This window comes from Micromesistius poutassou (genome assembly GCF_964030765.1).
Source record: "Micromesistius poutassou genome assembly, chromosome: 24".
NCBI classification, from domain to species: Eukaryota; Metazoa; Chordata; class Actinopteri; order Gadiformes; family Gadidae; genus Micromesistius; species Micromesistius poutassou.
In genome coordinates, this window is record NC_140294.1 from 7,423,543 (window position 1) to 7,450,375 (window position 26,833).

Below are 26,833 nucleotides of genomic sequence, written 5' to 3' on the forward strand. Positions count from 1 at the left end.
GTTACTTAGTCAAACATGAAACATATCCCGAGAGTTAGATATATCCAAACTCTTAAACAATCCTAGCAAACTTCCAAGTGCAAGGATTCCAGGGGAGAGCTATCACAGAGAGGCGATCGGCAGCCACGGTCCTGACCAGGGTTATGCTCAGAGGTGGGGCACCGAAGCAAGCGGGGTAGGTGTCTGGTTCATACGGTAGTCAGGGGCTAGGCCAGTCTCCCCACCGACCTGCTAACAACCGTTACTGGACAGCAGGTTTCACTAAATCCATCTCCCTCGAGGCGGTATAGTCGACGGATCTAACATTAAAAAACATGCATATATAAATTGCAAAGACGTGCATATACTGTATATTAATTATAATATATCATCAAAATATAGCAACAAGTTATGGTAGTATCTCTTGGTAGTTCATATCTATGCCTTCTCTGTATTCCAACAGCTGGGCTGTGTTACTTAGCGGCGCGGTCAAATTAAATGGGTAGTAAATAAAACCATACAAATAATTTGCTTTTAAGAATCAGAATCAGCTTTATTGGCCAAGTATGCACACATACAAGGAATTTGACTCCGGTAGGGTGTTTGTGTGTAGTGTCTGTTTGAGACACTCTCAAACAGTAGACAATAGACAATAGACATACAAACAAACATACACATACATACGCACACAATATAGAAATTTTCCACATAGCGAAGATATATAGACTGGGTATCCCCACTCCCATCAATTCGCCCTGCACATGGGGATGGCAAGGAACATGTTTAATCTTCCTGTTTCCTATCCCAATCCGTTTGGCACCAATCACCAAGCTGGCTTTTTTCACCTGGAGCGCTATTGGCTGGTTAAGCGCGATGACGACAGAGAATTTTTTTTACATCCCTCAGAGTTTTAGAGGGAGTCGGCTTTCGTTGTCTTTTCTCGGTCGATGAAGATGCTGCTCCCCCGAACTCTTCTATCCATCTCCCGTACGTGGTCAGACTGTTTTCAACTTGTGAGAGAAGAGTAGTACCGAAAGTACTAAAAACCTCTCACTAATGCTCATAGGCTTCTTTAATCTGGCAAATATATCGATTGAGTGTTTGTAAATGCCCTTGATTTTCATATCAATATTGCACAACCTGCAAATATTGTTTGCGTCCATTGCAACTTCTGAAAACCGCTGTGCTAAAAAACAATCACGTTTGTTGACACCTGAGTGGAGTTTTTCCATCGCTCTGCGCAGTATGTCATCTGGATCATTGGTCTGATTGGTTGAAGGACTGTCCAATTGCTTGCAGCCATTTGAACTACGCCCTATAGGCTGCGTGCCATGGGACACAGCACAAGTAGCAGGTAGGTATTAGACAAATCTTATGTACAAAATATACTATTAATTTTAATTATGCATATACACAAAATATACATACATAAATATATATAGGCTGAAGGAGGGACTTATACAATTTGCCTTGAGTATAAACAACATGGTATGTACAGTAGGTATAGAGGAAGGGCAGCAGTGTACAGTGCAAGGGGACTAGCTGTTCATTAGTTTGATGGCAGAGGGAAAGAAGCGGTGTTTGTGTCTGGATGTATTGGCATACAGTGATCTGTAACATCTGCCAGAGGGGAGGAGTTCAAAGAGACGGTGCCCGGGGTGAGTGGGGTCACTGTTAATCTTCCCAGCCCGCTTTTTGGTTCTTGCAAGGTACAAGTCCTGAAGGGAGGGCAGGGGGATTCCAATGATCTTCTCCGCTGATCTGATGGTGCGCTGGAGTCTGTTTGTCTTTCTTTGTGGCCGCACCAAACCAGGCTGAGATGGAGGTGCAGAGGATGGATTCAATGACCGCTGTGTAGAAGATGGCCATAAGCTCCTGTGGTAGGCCATTTTTTCTTCAGCTGCCTTAGAAAGTACATCCTCTGTTGGCGTCCACTCTGGACGCCAGACTGTTTGCTATTGTGAGGGGGGGCGGTGCTGGGGGGTGTTTCCTGAAGTCCACTATCATCTCCACAGTCTTTAGAGTATTAAGCTCCACGTTGTGCTGGCTGCACCAGGATAACAGCCGCTCAACCTCCAGTCTGTAAGCAGACTCGTCACCATCCTGGATAAGACCAAGGACAGTGGAGTCGTCTGCAAACTTTAGGAGCTTGACAGCCGGGTCACCCGAGGTGCAGTCGTTGGTGTAGAGGGAAAAAAAATAGAGGGGACAGGACACACCCTTGTGGAGCACCAGTGCTGACAGTCCTTGTATCCGATGTGATGACTCCCAACCTCACATGTTGGCTCCTATCAGTCAGGAAGCCGGTGATCCACTGACAGATGGCAGGGGGAACAGAGAGGTGGGAGAGTTTGGCGGTGAGGATTCCAGGATGATAGTGTTGAACGCCGAGCTGAAGTCCACAAACAGGATCCTTGCATAGGTCCCATTCCGATCCAGGTGTTGCAGAATGAGGTTACAAAGATATATTTCAAAATTGATATTTATTTTAAATTTGATTGCTTGTGTATGCATCTTTTTTTTAACTACAGTATACTACAGTATTTATTTTTTGACTATAAACCTTTTCATGCTAATGGGTTCAGTTTTACTCAGTTCAGTTACTCAGATCAGTTTTACTTTTGATAAGCCATATATTGACCCTGATTTAAACCAGATTTACTCTATTCATTAATTCAAATCGTCTATGGGAAAAGCTAATGACATTAAGGGCCCTAATTAGACGGTCTAAAACACAAACGTGAAGCACAAAGTCGAAGTAGCTTTGTGGGCGGTTCTATGGCGCTGTTGCTATTATGACTGCAAGATAAATGAGCTTTGCGCCCAACACATATCTAAAATTGGTTGGTCTGAAACCTGTAGGTGTGTTTTGGGCATAACATGCAATAAACCAATGAGAGTGCCATCTCCCATCCCCTTTAAGAGCCAGCGCATTTGACTTGACGAGTTGATATTTTGACAGCGCGTTTGCATTCTCCGCTGAGACAGATGCATGACCACATGAATTTCAAACTTCAAATGGCTCAGTTTATGGCCAAATAATAGGCCTAATTCAAACATGGAATAGCGTTTTCTTCTACAACTTCAGAAACACTGAGTCGTCATGTAAATTGCGGCAAAGACAACTTAACACATATGAAATGCGAACGCGGTCCTGTGGCCGCAACTGTGGGTCTATTTAATGATAATGTTAATATACATCGCCATGGACTGTATTATGTGTTACGTTTAGTTAGCATGTGTTTAAATAGATGGGGGCGCACACACACGTGTGCCAAGCATCACCCGCATTCATTCATTCTTTTAAACACTCACTCGCGGTAAAACTATGTTTTCTCACGATAAAATCTTCATCAATCCCGAAAGATATGGGCTTGTACACGATGTCTGTGTCAAGAAAATGTTTGCTGTATGGTGTTTGCAGATGCATTGATTTAAAAGTATAACGTACCGCTGTATCAGCTGTTACACAAGATTTTAAAACAAGATTTTGTTTTGGGAAGCTGGAATATACTTTGCTCGAGTTTATTATTGTTATTATTATTTAAATGCATGGCATAGCCTACTCTACTGTGTTCATTCATGCCCCTATGGAAAAAAAAAAAGTTAAACAATCTATGCTATTTCAAGCAACGAGAGGATGGATGCTGTACAGTACACTAATGAACAGGCTCAAATGGGCTAGGGAAATTGAGCGCAACCTTCCTGCAGGAATCTCTTACCTCTGATTGGTGGGTGGGCGTCTCCTGTTTGACAAAACCGAAATGCAGCTCGAGCACACATAACGTAGTTTCTGCTGTTTCGTCCGTTATAACATGACCAGGTAATAATTCATTTTAAAACCTTGACATAATCTGTTAGATATCTATTAAATGACAGTTGACCACAAGGCGATTCTATCTATGCCTCTTCTTGAATTGCTTCATGTTTTAGTCGGGCTTGTAATGGTCCGTCCTTAGCATGATAAGCTAACACATCGAACACAAGACGAACACACTACAGGACAATCTAGTCCTCTAATGTCAAACACCACACACTACAGGACAATCTAGTCCTCTAATGTCAAACACCACACACTACAGTACAATCTAGTCCTCTAATGTCAAACTCCACACACTACAGGACAATCTAGTCCTCTAATGTCAAACACCACACACTACAGGACAATCTAGTCCTCTAATGTCCCGCTGCGGGGCCGTGGAGGACAACTAGAGCGACTCGCGTCAACAGTGAAGATGGATCAGCGTCTTTTGACAGCAATGGTTTCCGCGGTGCTTATGCTGACATAATATCAGAGAATATCCGCGTCAGTTCGGCCGCGGTGCAATTAATGAATAAAGATCATAAAGATCATAAACTGAATGGCTGTGCAAGTGTTCTGAGACACGGCTGCGAACCGGCAACTTTCAAAAAAGTAGTGCCGGTTTGGTTCCGTGCCGTGCCGTATGGAATAGCCTACATTGACTATAATGGTTTCTAATGTCTTCGGCGAACGTTTTTATTGCCGTGCCGCTTCCGTGACGGTTCTGGTGGAAATTGCCCTTCACTCTTTATTTCTATTGTAATGTCTCCTGCGTCTCTATGTCGCGTATTTCCTCATCTGTCTCTATGGCGCTCTGACAACGTTGCCCCTGGCAACCGATAGCCGCGGATGCCATCATGGCGGACGGGCTCAAACCCCTCCCCTCCCCAAAAATCACGTGACTCCTCATTCTCAATAGCGTCAAATGTTTTATCTGCTGACAAAGCACAATACCTGTTGGTTTTTAGTTCACTCATTGTTCAGGGAAACACATTGTTAATGACATTGACGGATTGTGAATTTTGTGATTGACTCAAATTGTATATTTATTATTAAATAAATATGGTCACTTTATTTGAAGAGTCAAAACTGTTGTCTTGGCTTTGTTTTGTTCATAGTAGTAATGCTCATGTCATGATAAATCTGGTTAGGTCAAAACTACAGGAATATACATTTTAAAGATCAATATACTGTACAGTAGTAGGCTCTAGCTCTATTGATTTCAATATGAATACCTAAAGTTACAGTATTTCTATTATAAAATATATTGCACCATGAGCCATAACTGCGACCATTATATTGTACTTTTGTTGGCCTTAAGCCTAGCTCAGTCATTATGCCATACCACATCACCTCCTGCTGTGTAATGACCTGCATTGAACACAAGAAGATCTATTGAACATCAAATCCATATTTCATTTTATTTTGGCGAAAGTAATGCAAAAGTAATGTAAAAGTAGTGTAATGCCTTACAATTCAAAGACAGTAATATTGTAATGTAACTAGTTATTTTGAAATGACAGTAACAAGTAATAAATAATGCATTACACTTTTGAAGTAACTTGCCCAACACTTCCTTGTAACATGTTAGTAGTAACGTGTTAATAGTAACATGTTAGTAGTAACATGTCAGCTGGCAGCTGGAGCAGCGACCAGGAGGGGATCATCCGTGTCTCCAGGCGGTCTGTTTACAAAGAGTTCTTCTCTGATTCGCTGACACCACAGCGCGGCTCAGCCAATCGCTGCTGCCGACTCTTTGACTGACAGCCACACCGACACGCCCCCAAGCAGCCCTGTCATACTGAGCCAGTATCCTGTGTACTTATACTCATACTGAGCCAGTATCCTGTGTACTTATACTCATACTGAGCTAGTATCCTGTGTACTTATACTCATACTGAGCCAGTATCCTGTGTACTTATACTCATACTGAGCTAGTATCCTGTGTAACTATACTTATGATGTACACCTGTGAAAGGTGTAGATAGTGTACATCGTTTTTATCTTTATTTTATTATTTTTATTTTATTTTGTATTTATCTCTTATATCTCTCTTTTGCTCTACTTTTGACTCTTAAGCTGGAACGTGTGTGTGTGTGTGTGCGCCTGTGCGTGTGTGTGTGTGTGTGTGTGTGCGCGCGCGCGCGTGTGGGGGTGTGTGTGTGTGTGCATGTGCGTGTGTGGGTGTGGTACAGGTAAACCATGTCATCCTCTTTAGTTAGTTAATGATTGATGGTTTTACTGGTGGCTGGTGTTCAAAGTCTCCTTCCTCATTCGATCTGTCTTCACTGTCTTCTTTAGAACTGTGTTAGCGTTCTGTCTCGGTTCTCAACTCTTACTTTGTGTTTTGGTGAACACCTGAATCTCTTCCTTCGACTGATCTTCATTTCCTTCTGTGCTGTAATATTTTCACACGACAAGGGGCAGGACACGTTTTCATCACGGAGAAGCTACGGTACAGCTCGCTAAATGTCATGTTTTCTTTAGATTATTGGTCGTATATTCTCACTGTATTGATATGTTCTAGATGAATCTATTTCCAGTCCCAGTTCAGTGTTTACAGGTTCCTGCTGTAAAAGAGATGTTGATCTCAGAGAGAGAACCTGAATAAAGGAATATGGGTCAGAACATCAATCACTAGTTCCACCGTGTTGAGGGCGTTTCATATTGAACCTCTGGTCCAGGAACCTTTATTGTGGAGGTTCAGTCTGTGCTGTAGTGAGGTCCGTTTGGTTGTGTTGTGGACTTTTATTGTGGAGGTTCAGTCTGTGCTGTAGTGAGGTCAGTTTGGTTCATGCTGTGGACTTTTATTGTTGGGTTTTATTGGTAACATTAGTTACCTATTGGTGGTTTGATGGCCGTCTATAAAGGTATAGCACACTGATCTGTAGACTCTTGATGCTCTAGTGACTTTGATCTACTGGAAGAGAGGTCAGTGTTCAGAAGTAAGGAATAATCCTAATAATGACATGTATGAGATCTAGACATATAGCGATAGAGTGTGTAGATCTAGACATAGATAGTGATAGAGTGTAGATCTAGACATATAGCGATAGAGTGTGTAGATCTAGACATAGATAGTGATAGAGTGTAGATCTAGACATATAGCGATAGAGTGTGTAGATCTAGACATAGATAGTGATAGAGTGTGTATATCTAGTCATGCAGTCAGTTCATTCATTTGGTACTCAAACAGAGTCCACAGAAACAATGTGTAGTTGTGTTTGTGTCCAGGTCTCCAGTCTACTATGGATGAGGAGAGAGAGGAGGGGGGTCCTACCTCTAAGACCACTCTGTCTGGGGAACATGGCCGCCGGAGCAAAGCTAAGAGGTAAGAAGAGGATCTCTCTGTCCGTGACTGTTGTCCATCTCAGAGCTCAGCAGTGATACATCATGACTCCATCATTAGTCTGAGTAACAGCTGTGTGTGTGTGTGTGTGTGTGTGTGTGTGTGTGTGTGTGTGTGTGTGTGTGTGTGTGTGTGTGTGTGTGTGTGTGTGTGTGTGTGTGTGTGTGTGTGTGTGTGTGTGTGTGTGTTGTGTTGAAGCCCAGCGCAGCAGCAGAGAGCAGACTCCCCTGGACCCAGCAGTGTCTCCATGAAGAGTGACCGCTCTATGGATCCACCTGACCGGTTTAAAGATGGAAATCACCAACCTTCTAAGACAAGGTGAGGATTCAGCCGATACATCAGGGCTGTTCAACTGGCGGCCCGCGGATCATCTTGATCTGCCCGCCCATCGTTAATCAGAACATACCAACGTCCAATCACAGGACCACTTGGAGATGGATTGGTTCATGGCTGAGGCCGTTTATTCTGCTGTTTGAATCGTGTGAATGAAATGAATATTAAGACGACTTGTAGCAGACTTTACAGGTTTAACGTCTTTCAAACAGCTTTTATTGAATCAGTTTGATCTTTCTATCCTAACTTCCAGATGGTTCTTGTTTTTCAGAAGGAGGCAGCAGAGAGCAGACTCCCCTGGACCCAGCTGTGTCTCCATGAAGAGTGACTGCTCTATGGGTCCACCTATTAACTTTAAAGATGGAAATCAGTCTATTGAGAAGAGGTGAGGATTCATCAGAGATCATAAATATTATGTTCATTATATGATATAAGGATAACTTGTTAGTAACCGAGTGACACAGAACGCAGGTGGAGACGTTGATATCCGTTTTAACTCTGATTCACTCGCACCAGAACAACGTTACAAGTAGCACTAAACAGGTGTGTTAGAGCGCCCCCTAAGGCATGGGAATAACAATGCAACTATCCATTGCATAGAACAATAAAGGTACAGCTTCTATCAAACGTCCATAGATCCTGGTTCTTGTTTTTCCAGAAGAGTCCAGCAGCAGAGAGCAGACTCCCCTGGACCCAGCTGTGTCTCCATGAAGAGTGACTGGTCTATGGATCTACCTTACCACTTTAAAGATGGAAATCTGTCTATTGAGAAGAGGTGAGGACTTAGAGAGTGAGCGGTCAGACATGGAGGGGGGCTTCTTCAGCGGTGGAGGGTCGGGGGGGCGGAGGCGGGACATGTTATGGTGGTGAAAGGCTGTGATTGGCCTCGTCACTCTGCAAGCAAGAGTTGCCAGATTGTTTTGCTCAAAGGTGACTCCGATCCGATTTCATTCAGAACAGTGTGAACAGCACAAATCACACGGAATCAGGTCTGTTCAATTGTGGTTTGGGCCACTTCCATACGCGGTCCTGAATCAGATACAGGAGGGATTTCTCTCACTGCGACCTCATGTTGAACAGTCGTATCGTAACGTGACTTTGACGTCACTCAGGGATGGACAACTTTCATGATTAAGAGAGCCACAATTTTCATCATCACCATCAGAGGGCACATGACCGCGCTCTTCACCTAATCGGATATGAGAGAAGATACAAAAGAATAAAAAAGAAGAACAAATGATGTGTAGATATGTGTCTGTATCAGTGGTGGCTGGTGATGAAAGTTGTTGATGGGGCGTAGTCGTGGGCGGGGGTCTGGGGGTCCTCCCCCAGAAGATGCTGAATTTGGTAGATGTGATTTCCTGTATTCTGGTGCATTCTGGGGATGGCCACTACCTAAAAAATTTCTTATTCATAGCCTATGTATGTTAATTCAAACAACATACATTCATTTCATATTTTCCATGCTCACATGTCATTTTTAACATGTCTATACTCTTGTTAAACGACAAACACAACAAGTGTTGTTTTAAAAGCCACATGAGTGATTCTTATTTTTCTCAGTGCAAAGGGCTCACATACATCATCATTCAATGATGCACAAAACTGAAACAGTGGGCCAACATTAAGTGAACAACTAGCATCATAGTCAGTGCAGTTGTAGTAGTGGAGACTTAAGTTGAAATCTTTCATGACTGATATTGTTTCCAAGCAAACTAGACACATGGGTTTGCCTTTGAATTCTATGAAAAGATACTCTGCTTCTCATCTTGACTGAAAGGTACGGTTACTGTTGATCGAGTTTTCTAAATAAGACTTTGACAAAGCAGTTTGGTGTGTCAGTGTTGATCAAACTGATTTATAATTCTGTGATTCTAGTTCAGAGCATTAGTTTACTCAGGGCCAGTAATAACATCTCAGTAACAGATGTTACTGAGTTATAATATATAGATAGATAATTACGGACTTAAAAGCTGGAAACAAGTGAAATGCTCTCACCTAAAAACAGAAATTTTTTCTTGTCAGTGTCAAAACTGCAGTGTGATTAAAAGCTGTGTGTGTGTGTGTGTGTGTGTGTGTGTGTGTGTGTGTGTGTGTGTGTGTGTGTTGTGTTGAAGCCCAGAGCAGCAGCAGAGAGCAGACTCCCCTGGACCCAGCTGTGTCTCCATGAAGAGTGACAAATCTATGAATCCACCTGTCACGTTTAAAGATGGAACTCAGTCTATTGAGAAAAGGTAAGTATTTATTTGGGATGATTATTAGGGCTGTAGTCAACCAAATCAAATCTTGGTCGGTTTAATTTCAACAACTCTCTGACAAATCGATTGGTCGATGGGGAAAAAATGATAATAAAACAGTGTGCACATTATTTCTAGATCAACTGAATCCGCCACAGTGCGTTCTACTCTACCTGCTAGCCTCAATATCTCGTCAGGGCTGTTTGGAGAAGGTCGTGGGTTTCAGATCCACTCTGGGTCCGAGTCGACTCGGTCAGGGCAGAGCTTCAATATGAAGCAGTCAGCGGACGAGCCACGGAGCGTCGGGCAGCGTCGTTTATAGACGACACAACCAAGAATTGATTTGAGCTTTCATCTGTTGTAATATAATGGGGCCCACTGGATGGAGCTGCGATTCGTGTTCACACTCAAAGCCTATCGAGCGTTAAACACGAAGGGAGTAGGTTACACTACTCTCTTGTTAGTATTGTGAGAAATATAATAACAACAAAGAGTCCTGGGCCCCGTTTCCCGATAACGATGGATCCACGCTCGTACGATCCATCGTACGATGGATCTCACGCAGCATCGTTAATTTTAGGGGAGCGTTTCCCGAAACTCATCTTAACATGAACGCGCGTGCTCTGCTCTTACGACGTCGTAGGATTGTAGCTGTCTACTGACACGGTGCTGAAATGGGCTCGGTAGGAGGGGGAGACGCAGGAATGTTGTTGGATTAAAGTATATTTTGTGGCAGCAAAAAAATATCTCCCCATCAAGGCCAACAGCAGAGTAGCCTACGAAAAGAATAGACTAAGATGAATGCTACAAATATTAAAACACAATTTATTAGGTCTAAGCCGACATATGCTATATCAGTCCTAATCCCGAACGCACCGTGCGTAGGCTACATTGTTTCACGGCATTTTCTCCCCTGAAATAATTCCATATAAAAAAAAAAAAAATAGCATGTGTCTGTGTGACAACTAGGCCTATAGCATTTATTTAAATGTGCTGATTTGGGCAGACTTTCTCTGATTCCTGCATTCCGTTTCATTCATTCATTCATTCATTCAGTGATTGACGCGCCGCGCACTCTCTAGATACTTTGGTGTCAACATTAAAAATGCAACGTTCCATTCATTCATCATCATTCAAACGCAGAGGCATTGACACGGCTATTGTTGTTGCTGGTCTAGATCGATTCCTGCCCATATTGTTGGGCAGGGGGTATGATGGTGCGGGCAATGTAAGCGGGAATGGCACGCATCGCAGCACAGTTTCCCGCAGCAGTCTACGTACAGAAAACCACTCTCTCAACTTGGCGATTGTGCACTCCACTAAGGTCAGGGAGTTCGTAACTGTCTAGACACGGTCCAATAAATAGTGAACTTCATCACAGCCTCACCGACGCGCCTACAGTGCTTTATGTCAAACAATCGCAACAAAAAACGCCTGCAGAAATTATCCGACACCCGCTGGTTTCAGCATGATTCATGTACAGTATGTCTTCTGTCATTGATCAATATGAGGACATTTTAACCACGATGGTTGAATTAAAATCAGAGGGAGACAGCAAGTGCCGCTCGCAAGCGACCTCCCACACAAGCAACGGAATCATTTGATTTTATTATATGCCTTGTGATAGGGTTGCCTTGTGACGTGGCGTTTCATCGGTACATTTATTTTTGGAATTTTAAATTGCTGCAATAAATTATATTTGTGTTGACTTCTAACATGTCTCTGTCTTTGCTGTTTAAATCTAACAGTAACAGAGTAATATATATGCGGGAACCACTGTTTTTGGGCTATTGCGAAATAGCGCCAGCTGGACATTCAGTGGTATTGGATGACGTGTTTTAATAAAACACATCCAATACACGGAATGTCCAGCTGGTGACTCCACTGAGGCTATAGTAACGATGCATCCTAGTGCTTAACGAGTACCCCTGTAGGCGTCGTTAGCTACGAGGGTTTTAACGACGTCGTTACGTAACGATGCTTTCGGGAAACGGTCCGAAAATTCTGCGATGATCGTACGACGGTGTTAACGACGCCGTTAGGCTAACGATGCTTTCGGGAAACGGGGCCCTGTTCATTTATTTAATAGTTTCATGTTTTCTTGTGATAGACACAAATACTCTACACGGCAGTCATCAGAGAGGAGATTTGTGTTGCCTGCTTATAGAACAGGGGCTAGGCAGAGAACACTGCACTACAGAGAAATGGTAGCATGGAATTCTTTACCACGTTTTTTGGTTAATGAAACAAGTAAGATGGCCTTTAAAATCAAATTGAAATTGTATTTGTTTACACAAAGTGTTACATGATTGTTTTGTTTCGCTTTTTATTCCACCTCTTTTTAAAAGAGGCTATGTACCTTTTCCTGTGGATCTCATAAAGTACATAAGGGTACTATGACTATGGGTTGATCAGAACAGAATATAACCAACTTATATCAAGTAATGATTTTTATTTCCTCTTTTTTTTAATGGTTTTTGTTTGTGTTGTATGCTGTATAAATGCATGTTTATGTCTAAAAATGACAATGCAATTTGTAACTTGACCACAGGTAGAACAGCACCCAACATTCAATACGTACTCACGTACTCATGCCTTACGATTTTAGCTGAAATGCTTTTCACTTCCTTTACACTTATGTCATGCTTTTTTGTTGTCCTTTCTAACCCCATGCTACCGGACGGATGACTTCTTTGGAATCAATTAGTTTGTAGCGGAGTAAAGGTCCAGTTCAACGTTGAGAGGGTGATACCAGGTGGTATCACTCAAATATAAAAAGCATCGGTTTGCATTTGTCCCTCCCGCCCTAAAATAATGGATTAAGAAGCTCTTAGTTCCTTATAAAAGGAACACCAGCCATTGTCCGACCAATGAGAATTTGGTCCAACAAGTGCATATCGATTAACCGACCAGAACCTGACAGCCCTAGAGATTATAGAGGTACAGCTTCTATCAAACGTCCATAAATCCTGGTTCTTGTTTTTCCAGAAGAGCCCAGCAGCAGAGAGCAGACTCCCCTGGACCCAGCTGTGTCTCCATGAAGAGTGACCACTCTATTGGTAGACTGATTAACTTTAAAGATGGATGCCCCTCCACAGAGGAGAGGTAGGAGTTTCAAACAGATGATGAAAACAGACCAGTTGGTTGTTGTCAGACTATATCGATTCTATATCAATGTTTACAAGTCATGGGAAATACAATAGTGTGTGTGTGTGTGTGTGTCCCACAGACCACACCAGGAGAGGTCAAAGGTTACCAGTGCTCAGTCTGTACAGCAGCATCAAACAGAGCTGATCAAGGTGTGTGAATGTCCAACAAGACATTTGACTTTAGCTCTACATGAACATTAAGAAAGCATCTCTTGTGGAGCTAATAGTCTCCAGGCTTCCCTCTTCAGACCAGCGGGGCGTGAATCCAGAACAGATGCTTCTGATGTCCTCAGTGAGTTCAGAGTAAAGTTCTCTGTGATGTTTGTTCTGTTCCAGAGGGCTGAGGAGAACGCACACGCTTTTCTAGACAAGGAGCTGAAGAAGCTATGGAGGGTTCACTTCCCAGATTACCCACAATGCTCAGAGAGTCAGAGGGAGGAGGAGGAGGTGGATGATAAGAACAAGGAGCAGAGGAGGCGCGCCATAGAGGGAGTGGTAGACATCACAAAGCTCTGCCTGATGGAGATGAACCAGGAGGAACTGGCTGACACACTGTGGGGCGGTAAGAAACTCTTCTTTAGAAGACAGAGACAATTATTTCAAAGGGCAGAAGAGACTCTTATCTCCAAAACAGAGAACAAATGCTAATTCAGTATGAGACTCTTATTTGTTCTGCTCAGATTAAATGACATATCTTGAGATATCTATAGATATCTATATATCTATATATATATATATATTTCTAACTTTAATGTTCAAATGGTTTCATCCAGATGTGAAGGTTTATTGTTGGGGTATCAGGTTAAAGAATGTTAAACATCATCATCACCAGCACCAAATCATCCGACCACATCACCCCCGTTCTCATCCAACTACACTGGCTCCCTGTCCAACACCAGGTTGACCTTAAAGGTCCCATGGCATGAAAATGTCACTTTATGAGGTTTTCTAACATTAATATGAGTTCCCGTAGCCTGCCTATGGTCCCCCAGTGGCTAGAAATGACGATAGGTGTCAAGCAAGCCCTGGGTATCCTGCTCCGCCTTTGAGAAAATGAAAGCTCAGACAGGCTGATTTGGAATTTTCCCCGTATGTCGTCATAAGGGGCCAGGTTACCGCCCCTTTCTCTGCTTTGCCCGCCCAGAGAATTTGGTCCGCCCATGAGACAATGAGCTAGGACCGTGAAAGCGCCACATGTGTGTGAATACACACACTGTAACGCAAGGGTTGTACACTTCTTTGTTATTTGGATAACCGTTCTGCTGTTGGTGTTATGGAGCATAACACGCAACATAATAACGCAAGCTTGCGTAAAGCTCCCATTTGGTGAAAAGACTAAAATGCGTCGAGTTCTCTGACGTCTCTGGTACTTCCACAACGAGACTCGTAGTGGGGGTTATCTCGGCCATGGTTGAGAAGGAATTGGGGGAAAGGAACTTTCCCCCAATTCCTGCTGAAGAGAGTTTTGGAAAATACACCAACAGAACTTTTTTTTTTTTTTTTTTTAACAAAGCATAGTAGGCAATGTCTTTGTGCGCATAGAATCTCCCTGCTTCTGAAATGCGTGAACATCTCTGCCCAGCACTCGTCCACTGGTTTTCCATCAGCATTCCACTGTGCGACCATCCCTGGAGCGTATGCCCTCACACATTGTTGAAATCATATGCTGAATGCTTTATTCTTTCTATGTGGTTTTTAGTTAATGATCGGGCTATAGTAAGACCACGTTAGCTATGTAATCGCTGGTGGTTGGTGCCGGTGTGAACCGGGACATTTTAGCATCCCGACAGGCTTTTGTTGGGCCCAGGGACACGCAACTCAAAATCAGGACTGTCCCGGCACACGGGGACGTCTGGTCACCCTAGGCTAATTGCATGAGCCAATACTTTTCAGAATCGCGCGGCAGAGGTCAGACTGCCAACACTGCCCTCTGAGCTTTAAGACGATGCGCCCTCGCCACATCCGTCAGTTTTTGTGAATGGGTGTTTGTCATGGCAGAATCTGCGCTTGTAGTAGCATAGTCTTACTAAAGTTAACTTTAGTAATCTTTAGGAGTTAATCCAGCATTTGCATATTATTAGCCTATTAACAACACAATGTAGGCATGTCTATTCAAATAGCCTACAACCTTAAATAACCAATTAAGCTTATCAGCGACTTTATTCATCTAGTTATAGAAAATAATGCCTTCATCTGTTAACAATGCTTTTGTTTATTAACAATGAAAGTCGCTCATCATAAAGACTAGTGGAAAAAACCCTGAGTGGACCTTTCGGCTATAGGCCTGCAAGATTAACCCACTTTAACATTTTGTTTATTTCAAATAAAAATATGTTTGGGGGCGGGCCTGCGTGCGTACGTGAAGTGAGCTGAAGGTAGTGGGGGCACATCAGCCAGAGCAGTGTGTGTGTGTGTGTGTGTGTGTGTGTGTGTGTGTGTGTGTGTGTGTGTGTGTGTGTGTGTGTGTGTGTGTGTGTGTGTGTGTGTGTGTGTGTGTGTGTGTGTGTGTGTCTGCTGCCTGCTGCTCTGAACCAGCTCTGAACGTAACAGATGCTACTGATTGTGTCACAGGAAGAAGGATAGCACAGTCGTTTGTCTTATTTGATCTGACGTGTCAGTGTTGTGTTTTGGCTATGAAAAACCGCCGATCTGATCCTAAACCAGCTTTGGCAGTAAACTGCCCAAGCTGGCAACCCTGGCCACACCCCCACCCTCCACGTTGCCCGCCTCTCTCCTCCTCATTAGAATTTAAAGCTACAGACACAGAAACGGCATGTGGAAAGCTCATTGTGGGACTGGCTCGTAGTGGCTGTCATTCTTTTTTTTCCTTACTCAGGACATATTGAAGATACAAAATCAGTTGAGTTTTCTTCTGTTGCGATTTGTTTGACCTTTTTTCATTAAATGACTGGATAATTTGGATAATTTAACAGGAAATATTGACCTGTTTCCACTGATGCCACCATCCGCTAACTGATTTCTTCTGTTGTTTTTCTCATTTAGGATCTGCTGCTGTTGAGTGCCAACGTGAACTCAAGTCTCATTTGAAGAGGAAATTCAACAATGTGTTTGAGGGAATCGCTAAAGCAGGACATTCAACACCTCTGAAGGACTTCTACACAGAGATCTTCATCACAGAGAGAGGCAGTGGAGAGGTCAACCAGGAACATGAGGTCAGACTGATTGAAACAGCTTCCAGGAAACCAGTCAAGGAGGAAACACCAATCAAATGCGGAGACATCTTTACACCCCTACCTGGACAAGATAAACCAATCAGGACAATTATGACAACTGGAGTGGCCGGCATTGGTAAAACCATCTTAACACACAAGTTCACTCTGGACTGGGCTGAAGGCAAATCCAACAATGACATAGACTTCACATTTCTCCTCACTTTCAGAGAGCTGAATTTACTGAAAGGGAAAGAGTTTAGCTTGGTGGAACTTCTTCATCACTTCTTTATTGAGACCAAAGAAGCAGGAATCTGCAGATTCCACCGGTTCCAAGTTGTCTTCATCTTGGATGGTCTGGATGAGTGTCGACTTCCTCTGGACTTCCAGAGAAACCCGATCTGGACTGATGTCACAAAGTCCACCTCGGTGGACGTGCTGCTGACAAACCTCATCAGGGGCGACCTGCTTCCCTCCGCTCGCATCTGGATAACCACACGCCCTGCGGCAGCCAATCAGATCCCTGCTGAGTGTGTTGACATGGTGACAGAGGTGAGAGGGTTCACCGACCCACAGAAGGAGGAGTACTTCAGGAAGAGATTCAGAGAGGAGACATTGGCCAACACAATCATCTCCCACGTCAAGAAATCACAAAGCCTCCACATAATGTGTCACATCCCAGTCTTCTGTTGGATCACGGCTACAGTTCTGGAGGACTTCTTCAAAACATCCCAGAAAAGAGAAGAGACGCCCAAGACCGTGACTCAGATGTACAGCCACTTCCTGAGGGTTCAGTCCATACATGGGGACAGGAAGTATCATGGGAGAGCTGAAACAGATCCAAACTGGAGTTCACAGAGCAGGAAGATCATTGTTTCTCTGGGAAAACTGGCTTTTAACCAGCTGGAGAAAGGCAACCTGATCTTCTACGAGGCAGACCTGGCAGCGTGTGGTATCGATATCAGAGCAGCCTCAGTTTACTCAGGAGTGTTCACCCAGATCTTTAAAGAGGAGTGTGGGCTGTACCAGGACAAGGTGTTCTGCTTTGTCCATCTGAGCCTCCAGGAGTTTCTGGCTGCCCTTTATGTCTTTAAGCACTTCATAGACACTGGGGTCAATCTGCTCTCAGAAGAACAACCAAACTCTGGGGAAGATAAACTCCTCCTCCTCTACCAGAGTGCTGTGGACAAGGCCTTACAGAGTGAGAATGGACACCTGGACTTGTTCCTCCGCTTCCTCCTGGGCCTCTCTCTGGAGACCAATCAGATTCTCCTACAAGGTCTGCTGGGACAGACAGGAAGTGGCTCAAATACCAATGAGAAAACAGTGTCTTACATCAAGAAGAAGATAGATGGAGATCTCTCTCCAGAGAGAAGCATCAATCTGTTCCACTGTCTGAATGAGCTGAACGACCGTTCTCTAGTGGAGGAGATCCAACAGTACATGACATCAGGAAGTCTCTCCAGAGACTCTCTCTCTCCTGCTCAGTGGTCAGCTCTGGTCTTCATCTTACTGTCATCAGAAGAGGAGCTGGACGTGTTTGACCTGAAGAAATACTCTGCTTCAGAGGAGGGTCTTCTGAGGCTGCTGCCAGTGGTCAAAGCCTCCAAAACATCTCTGTAAGTTCACTAATAACATGTATTACAATACACACAACACTATATACATAAAATATAATATAATATATATATTATATTATATACTAGAATATAAAAGGTATAATAAAATACAATCTGTACATTCACTAATAACATGTATAACAATACACACAAGATAATATACATAAAACTAGAAAAAGTTATAATAGCCTAGAAAACATCTCTGTACGTTCAGTGATAATGTATTATATTATGCACAACACAAAATAATTAATACTATGATATAAAAGCAGTAACAATTTGTTTATTTAACAAACTCCCCAATCATAACAATCATAAAAAATAAATGATAATAATTAACAGTTATTCGCCGAAGGCAAAGTGAATAGTGTTCACAGATTCACTATTCACAGAGCCTGAGGTGAATCATTGTTTTATATGAACTACACGTGAACGCTCCAAAAATAAACAAGATTACACTTTATTACTTTTAGGGGAAGACAGAAGGGGGAGAGGGGGGAGGGAGAGAGGGGGGGAGGAACAGAGACGCAGGGGGGAGAGGGACAGAGACGGAAATGGGAGTGGGACAGAGGGGGGAGAGGGACAGAGGGGGGAGAGGGACGGAGGGGGGAGAGGGACAGAGGGGGGAGAGGGACAGAGGGGGGAGAGGGACACAGGAGGGACAGAGGGAGGAGAGGGACGGAGGGGGGAGAGGGACACAGGAGGGACAGAGGGGGGAGAGGGACAGAGGGGGGAGAGGGACGGAGACGGAGGGGGGAGGGAGGGGGAGGGACGGAGGGAGTACACACAACGAAAACATACGTAATAGTAGAATATAAAAGTTATGATAACATAGAAAACATCTTTTGAGGTTAACTTATAACATCTCAATATACACAACGTTATATTGTGTAACCAGGGTGAAAAGTCAAACTCAAAAACTCTATTTATTATGAAATAATAATTAAAGAATGAATAATAATTGTTTATCAATAATTAAATGCACCTGTATTTAAATATGTTGCTATAAGTATAAATAAATAGTTATTGATGAGGTTACATGCATAAATATACGTTCATTATTAATAAAAGGTGACCCACTAAAACGTTTAACCTTGTTCAGTAGTTTGGTTATATGGACGCTTTGGGTTTAACCAATAGGATGCGTTGATACAGAGACTTCAGGGTCATCTGGGGGAAGGGTGAGAGGTCACGAGTGAGAGAGGGAGGAGACAAAGGAGGAGATGACTATTCTCTGTAGAGATCGCTAGCTAAATCGCCAGCTAAATGATATTTAAACATTTACTTATTATTTGTAACCAGTAGCAGCGCCAAATAATTATGATTGGGGGAGCTACGGGGGCTAGATTGTTTATAGCAGGGGCTAATACGTTTGGACTATTCACAGAGCCTGAGGTGAATCATTGTTTTATATAAACTACACGTGAACACTCCAAAAATAAACAAGATTACACTTTTTGCCGGGATTTATTAGTTTTTATGAGCGGTTTATTAGTTTTTATTAGCGTTACGAGACGACCATCACTCGCGCTCCCCAATATCCCGAGTTTGAGATCTCAATCTCGGGATATTGTCCAATATCCAGAGATAGTGAACCAATCAAATTGCTCCATCTGAGGAGGTTCACGTGTAGCATATACTACATTTAAATATCCAATGTTTTAAACATTAGTTAAACTAAAAACACTTTTTTAATAAAGATTAAGACAATAACTTAATTATTTTAAAAGTAAAAGTTACACAGATAATTAAATTAACATTTATGGATTGAATGTATTTCAATTAATAAAACATCTCTAATTAAAGTTTTCAACATGTCCTTTTATGTAAAAGATGTAAAATATTTTAATCCCAGTTCCTAACATGTTGTGTTTATTGTGTGTGTGAAGGCTGGATGGCTGTCATCTGTCAGAGAGATGCTGTGAAGCTCTGGCCTCAGTTCTCAGCTCCAACTCCTCTAGTCTGAGAGAGCTGGACCTGAGTACCAATGATCTGCAGGATTCAGGAGTGAAGCTGCTCTCTGCTGGACTGGGGAGTCCACACTGTACACTGGAAACTCTCAGGTCAGTTTTACTCAATGGTCAAACAGTTACAGAGGGGGGGAGGGACAGAGGGTGGGATGACACATGTGCACGAGTACACAAGAAAAAAAAAATCATCCGTGCCGAAGCGGTTTTCTATTTAAGCAATAGATCACGACAGGCTGTGAAATGTTCTCATTATACCACAGTTAAGGGGCGTTGTCCGTCCCTCCACTGCACGTCGGGACGGACAACGGCCCTTAACTGTGGTATAATGAGAACATTTCACTGACTGAAGTGATTTATTGCTTTTATAAAACGGTTACGTAAGTATAGCGAAATGAAAGTCATAGACACCCTCAATTTTGAAAAAGCGAGCTTGGTAGCTTGGTTCGCCGGCAATTTAGCCTACTATCGAGTTCACTCACTGTGTGCCTATTGCTTTACGACATTTCCACCCTCTCCAGCAATCAACATATTTTTAGGCTTCAGTGAACTATGCTATTGCTTTTATATATAAATAAACAACAGTTCAAGTTAGGCGTGGAGTGATACTGAACTCTGTAAACTGAATGGGCGTTATAGCTGTGCGTATACGCTCATTATACAACTGTTGGGAACCAATCAGATCACTTGATTTAAGCGACCTGTTTTCTATTATCTCTCATATCACTGTGGGGGGAGTTGGCATATTGGCGCCCCCTCTGGCTGCAGGCGCCCTGCTCGCTGAGAAGGTGCCGTCAGAGAAGCTGTATGAGAAGTAGTGGTGGCTCGTTCGCGAACGAATCAGTTTGAACGAACAACTCTTTAAAACGAACCAACCAACCTGATTCGCCGCTCTCGTTCGTCGTCGTTCGTCTCGTTCGTTCTCCGAGGCTCGACTCCCAGCTCCACCCACTAGTCGCTGAGTCGCGCTGACTCGCGAGTCGCCGTTCGTTCACTGACTGTGTTTAGCGGTGAAGACTCGAGGACTGAGAAGTCACGAGAGTCAGCCGGGCAACAACATCCGGATTCTGAACATGAAGCACTCCTCAGCTAAAAGGAACGTAGTTAATGTTGTGTTGATTGATGACCGTTTGCACCATTGCACGATCGTGACTCGTTTGAGAATGAGAACGAGGGAGGAGCTGAGTCTGACCGACTCGGCTGAGAACGTGCATTCGTGATTCGTTTGAACGAGAACGAGGGAGGAGACGAGTCTGACCGACTCAGTGACTGAGAATCATGATTCACCGCTACCGGAAACGCAAACGAACGAACAAACGAATGATCGACTCTTCTTGGCGAACTGACCGACGCAAACTGATTCATTCAAACGAATCATGAAATCCACCACTAGTGAGAAGGGGAAAGGGGAGGGGGGGGGGACAGTTCACCTCTGGGTCTCCATAACGGACAAGGGGGGGACGGGGGTCCGCTGCTAGCGGATTGAAATCCTTATTGCAGCCTGCAGGGTTATGTGATCAACATACGGAGGAACGCGGTTGCTGAGCTGCCCCAACATGAGACGTTAAACTCAGCTAGAACCGCCGCCCACCACGTCCACCATCATCCAAAACGTGATGTCAACAGACCAACAATAGTCTGAAAGCCTACAGAGACTATAGATAGTTAATGTGACGATCACGTTATTAAAAATAGACTTGGAGCAATGATTTACAAACTATCTTTTTGGGAGCATGCCTTTGCAAGTAGTTTGCCACCCCTCCTGCCCATATGGACGGCCCGGTACAGAGCAACACTCTAATGGAATGAGTGGCTCAAGTCAGGCACACCTCGAATTTCGTGCAATTGAGAGGGGGGGGGGGGGGGGGGGCGCTCGGAGGGGGTCTCGCCCGGGGTGTAATTCAATGTAGAACCGCCACTGCCTACCATCCATCTGTGTCCATTCATGTGAACAGATTCACTCACTTTAAAAAGGTTTAAGTTAATGTTTTGAATGCATAGGGGGCAGTGCTTCATTTGAGCCGGAACACGCCGGAACATGTTCCAGCACCTCCTGGGTCACTGAAAAATGAATCGCCTAAATGAAAAAAAACAATTACTGTTTGTGTGTTGAGTGTGGTTTTCTGTCTAGTTAGTCTTTATTCCCCGTTGAAGTTCCACTAAAATCTAGTGTTTGCATTTTAGGTTTGAGGTGAAAGATGGTAAAGAATGTGCACCCCTTTACCCTTTAGTTGTTTTTTACTCTACTCTAAAACTTTACAGTTTTAATGATCAAACAGTTAAGTTCCACATCAGAGGACGTTGAAAAGATTTACCTCCAGAAAAGTAATAGTTCCCACACGTGTGTGTGTGTGTGTGTGTGTGTGTGTGTGTGTGTGTGTGTGTGTGTGTAGGTTGTCTGGCTGCCTGGTCACACAGGAAGGCTGTGCTTCTCTGGCCTCAGCTCTGAGCTCCAACCCCTCCCATCTGAGAGAGCTGGACCTGAGTACCAATGATCTGCAGGATTCAGGAGTGAAGCTGCTCTCTGCTGGACTGGGGAGTCCACACTGTACACTGGAAACTCTCAGGTCAGTTTTACTCAACGGTCAAACACTTACAGAGGGGGGAGGGACAGAGGGTGGGATGACACATGTGCACGAGTACACAAGAAAAAAAAAATCATCCTTGCTGCGAAGCGGTTTTCTATTTAAGCAATAGATCACGACAGGCTGTGAAATGTTCTCATTATACCACAGTTAAGGGGCGTTGTCCGTCCCTCCGCTGCACGTCGGGACGGACAACGCCCCTTAACTGTGGTATAATGAGAACATTTCACTGACTGAAGTGATCTATTGCTTTTATAAAACGGTTACGTAAGTATGGCGAAATGAAAGTCATAGACACCCTCAATTTTGAAAAAGCGAGCTTCATAGCTCGGTTCGCCGGCAATTTAGCCTACTATCGAGTTCACTCACCGTGTGCCTATTGCTTTACAACATTTCCACCCTCTCCATCAATCAACATATTTTTAGGATTCAGTGAACTATGCTATTGCTTTTATATATAAATAAACAACAGTTCAAGTTAGGCGCGGAGTGATACTGAACTCTATAAACTGAACGGGTGTCATAGCTGTGTGTATACGCTCATTATACAACAGTTGGGAACCAATCAGATCACTTGATTTAAGCCACCCGTTTTCTATTATCTCTCATATCACTGTGGGGGGAGTTGGCATATTGGCGCCCCCTCCGGCTGCAGGCGCCCTGCTCGCTGAGAAGGTGCCGTCAGAGAAGCTGTGTGAGAAGTAGTGGTGGCTCGTTCACGAACGAATCAGTTTGAACGAACGACTCTTTAAAACAAACAAACCAACCTGATTCACCGCTTTCGTTCGTCGTCGTTCGTCTCGTTCGTTCTCCGAGACTCGACTCCCAGCTCCACCCACTAGTCGCTGAGTCGCGCTGACTCGCGAGTCACCGTTCGTTCACTGACTGTGTTTAGCGGTGAAGACTCGAGGACTGAGAAGTCACGAGAGTCAGCCGGGCAACAACATCCCGATTCTGAACATGAAGCACTCCTCAGCTAAAAGGAACTTAGTTAATGTTGTGTTGATTGATGACCGTTTGCACCATTGCACGATCGTGATTCGTTTGAGAATGAGAACGAGGGAGGAGCTGAGTCTGACCGACTCAGTGACTGAGAATCATGATTCACCGCTACCGGAAACGCGAACGAACGAATGAACGAACGAACGACTCTTCTTGGCGAACTGACCGACGCGAACTGATTAATTCAAACGAATCATGAAATCCACCACTAGTGAGAAGGGGAAAGGGGAGGCGGGGGGACAGTTCACCTCTGGGTCTCCATAACGGACAAGGGGGGGACGGGGGTCCACTGTTAGCGGATTGAAATCCTTATTGCAGCCTGCAGGGTTATGTGATCAACATACGGAGGAACGCGGTCGCTGAGCTGCCCCAACATGAGACGTTAAACTCAGCTAGAACCGCCGCCCACCACGTCCACCATCATCCAAAACGTGATGTCAACAGACCAACAATAGTCCGAAAGCCTACAGAGACTATAGATAGTTAATGTGACAATCACGTTATTAAAAATAGACTTGGAGCAATGATTTACAAACTATCTTTTTGGGAGCATGCTTTTGCAAGTAGTTCGCCGCCCCACCTGCCCATATGGACGGCCCGGTACAGAGCAACACTCTAATGGAATGAGTGGCTCAAGTCAGGCACACCTCGAATTTCTTGCAATTGAGAGGGGGGGCGCTCGGAGGGGGTCTCGCCCGGGGTGTAATTCAATGTAGAACCGCCACTGCCTACCATCCATCTGTGTCCATTCATGTGAACAGATTCACTCACTTTAAAAAGGTTTAAGTTAATGTTTTGAATGCATAGGGGGCAGTGCTTCATTTGAGCCGGAACACGCCGGAACATGTTCCAGCACCTCCTGGGTCACTGAAAAATGAATCGCCTAAATTAAAAAAAACAATTACTGTTTGTGTGTTGAGTGTGGTTTTCTGTCTAGTTAGTCTTTATTCCCCGTTGAAGTTCCACTAAAACACAGTTCCACTGTGTGTGTGTGTGTGTGTGTGTGTGTGTGTGTGTGTGTGTGCGTGTGCAGGTTGTCTGGCTGCCTGGTCACACAGGAAGGCTGTGCTTCTCTGGCCTCAGCTCTGAGCTCCAACCCCTCCCATCTGAGAGAGCTGGACCTGAGCTACAATCACCCAGGAGACTCTGGAGCTGCGCTGCTCTCTGCTGGACTGGAGGATCCACGCTGGAGACTGGACACTCTCAGGTATGGAGAGGACAGCTCACCACTCAGGGACAAAGTCTCCTACAGGGATTCAAGCCGCTGCTAGATGAAGCGGTTTGAAAAGGCAGCTGTCACTCATGTTGTGTAGAACGTGATGAGACAGCAGATGATGAAGGTGAATGTTTCAACATGCTGCTCTCACTTTGTTTCCCCCCCAGTGTGGAGCACGGTGGAGTGTGGAGGCTGAAACCAGCTCTAAAGAAGTGTAAGTGTCTGTTTGATTCATCACAACACACACTCACTATTGGGATGGAAAGTCCATCCACACAGCAGGAGGTGACGTCCGCTCATTCACATGTGGACTTGTGTATCCGTATGTCTAGCTATGTTTGCCTGTGTTGATGTGTGTCTAGTATGTTTGTGTAGGTGTGTGTACGTATGTGTACATGTCTATGTACTGTATGTATGGACCAGGTCTATGGTACCAACAGTTAGTTTCCAGCCTGTATGTGAGCTCAGCTGGTTCAGTCTGTTGTTTACACAGGTGGATCACAATGGATGTGTATTGGAACCTTTCAAAGTCGAATATCTTGAAAAGTATGTAGACTATAGCTTAGATATTACAGAGGATTAATCAGCTCATTGTGGTGAACGTTTTGATGTATAATATGTGTATGTCGTGTAAATATTGCGGGAGTAGATTCAGTGTATACATTTTTCATTGTTTTGACTGGGACAACCACTCACACACACATGGGATTTACATTTACGTTTAACTTAAAACAGCTTATAAACAATATGCACTACTATTTCTAAAGCTATAGCACACTAGTCCACTATAGTAGATATAATCTGATATGATTTAGTCTTTCTATGTTCATTTTTGTAAGAAGATGAACGTGAAACAGGAAGAACAGTACTAGTGATGATGATGATGATGATGATGATGATGATGATGTGTGCAGAAGGGTTCAGTAGCTCATCATGTCTTGTTCTCCATCAGATGTCATCAGATCTGACATGGGGATCGAAGGAGAGGGTGGGGTCCAGGATAACACCAAGATTGCGTGCCAGGGGGGAGGGAGTGATGGTCGAGGCGTATATATTGAGAGTGGATTTGGTGCCTATGAGAAGGAGCTCTGTTTTGTAGAAAGTTGTGGTTCAGCCATGTTTTTATTGTAGAGATGCAGGTTTCGATGTGGGTGAGGGGAGGGTTTTGGGTGGTTTTGGTACTGATGACATCTGAGTGTCATCTGCGTAACAGTGGAAGTCGAGATTGAGTTTGCGGATGATGTGACCAAGGGGGAAGAGGTAGCAGATGAAAAGAAGGGGGCCGAGGACTGAGCCCTGAGGGACCCCCTGCGGTACAGGAGAGAGGGTGGACGTGTGGCCAGAGAGGGAGACGAACTGTTGCCTGTCGGTGAGGTAGGAGGTGAGCCAGTCGAGTGCGGTGCCCTCAACACCCTGTTGGCGCAGCCTTTTGAGGAGGATGGAATGGTGTACAGTATCAAAGGCTGCACTGAGGTCTAGTAAAAGCAGGATGTTGAGGGCACTGCAGTCTGCAGAGGTGAGGAGATCGTTGATTACTTTGACAAGGGCAGTTTCGGTGCTGTGAAGCGGGCGGAAGCCAGACTGGAGGGGTTCATAGAGGTTGTTTGACTGGAGGGGTTCATAGAGGTTGTTTGACTGGAGGGGTTCATAGAGGTTGTTTGACTGGAGGGGTTCATAGAGGTTGTTTGACTGGAGGGGTTCATAGAGGTTGTTTGACTGGAGGGGTTCATAGAGGTTGTTTGACTGGAGGGGTTCATAGAGGTTGTTTGACTGGAGGGGTTCATAGAGGTTGTTTGACCGGAGGTGGGTGTGGAGTTGGGCGGCGACAATGCGTTCCAGAGTTTTGGAGAGGAACGGCAGGTTGGAGATGGGGCGGTAGTTGGAGAGGTTGGCTGGATCAAGGGTGGGCTTTTTGAGGATGGGGGTGATGGAGGCAAGTTTGTAGACAGAGGGAACATGACCAAGGGATAGGGACTGATTGAAGAGGGTGTTGAGGTGGGGGGTGAGGAGAGGGAGGCAAGCCTTGGTTAGAGTCGTTGGGAGAGGGTCGAGAGAGCAGGTGGTTGTCTTGGACGCAGTGATGATGTCCAAAATGTGGGAGGAGTCAACAGGGGAGAAGGCAGTGAAAGAAGGGAAGGGTGGGTGGTCAGGGAGGGGGGGGGGATAGGAATGGTGGGGGTGGAGGAGTTACTAACGGCGGCAGTCAGGGAGCTGTTGATTTGGGAGATTTTATGGTTAAAGGCGAGGAGGAAAGAGTTACAGAGGTCAGGTGAGGAGGGTGGATTAATGTCCGGCGGCTGGATTAATGTCCGGCGGCTGGAGCAGTTTGTTGACGGTGGAGAACAGGATGCGGGGGTTCCGGTTGGTGCTGTTGATGAGGGTGGAGAAGTGGGCGGATTTAGCAGCGTAGAGAGCGTCACGGTAG

At 44.4% G+C, this 26,833-nt stretch overlaps 1 protein-coding gene across 2 annotated transcripts in view; it reads left to right on the forward strand.

Annotated features, from left to right (window-relative positions):
* Positions 1-5,958: 5,958 nt before the first annotated feature.
* LOC311369519 (NLR family CARD domain-containing protein 3-like) overlaps positions 5,959-26,833 on the forward strand; it is a gene marked incomplete at its 3' end in the record, with an annotated part of 29,257 nt that continues 8,382 nt past the window's right edge. Inside the window, exons 1-14 of one of the 2 annotated variants that reach the window (XM_084487731.1) lie at positions 5,959-6,236; positions 7,016-7,112; positions 7,329-7,448; positions 7,735-7,848; positions 8,122-8,238; positions 9,581-9,697; positions 12,689-12,805; positions 12,930-12,999; positions 13,186-13,411; positions 15,853-17,638; positions 19,528-19,701; positions 21,999-22,172; positions 24,226-24,399; positions 24,576-24,622. In XM_084487731.1, coding sequence (XP_084343857.1) covers positions 7,030-7,112; positions 7,329-7,448; positions 7,735-7,848; positions 8,122-8,238; positions 9,581-9,697; positions 12,689-12,805; positions 12,930-12,999; positions 13,186-13,411; positions 15,853-17,638; positions 19,528-19,701; positions 21,999-22,172; positions 24,226-24,399; positions 24,576-24,622 — 3,319 coding nt within the window. In that variant the 5' untranslated portion in view covers positions 5,959-6,236; positions 7,016-7,029. Of the gene's footprint in view, positions 6,237-7,015; positions 7,113-7,328; positions 7,449-7,734; positions 7,849-8,121; positions 8,239-9,580; positions 9,698-12,688; positions 12,806-12,929; positions 13,000-13,185; positions 13,412-15,852; positions 17,643-19,527; positions 19,702-21,998; positions 22,173-24,225; positions 24,400-24,575; positions 24,623-26,833 lie in introns of those variants that run through there. The other variant, XM_084487730.1, reaches the window with a different exon arrangement.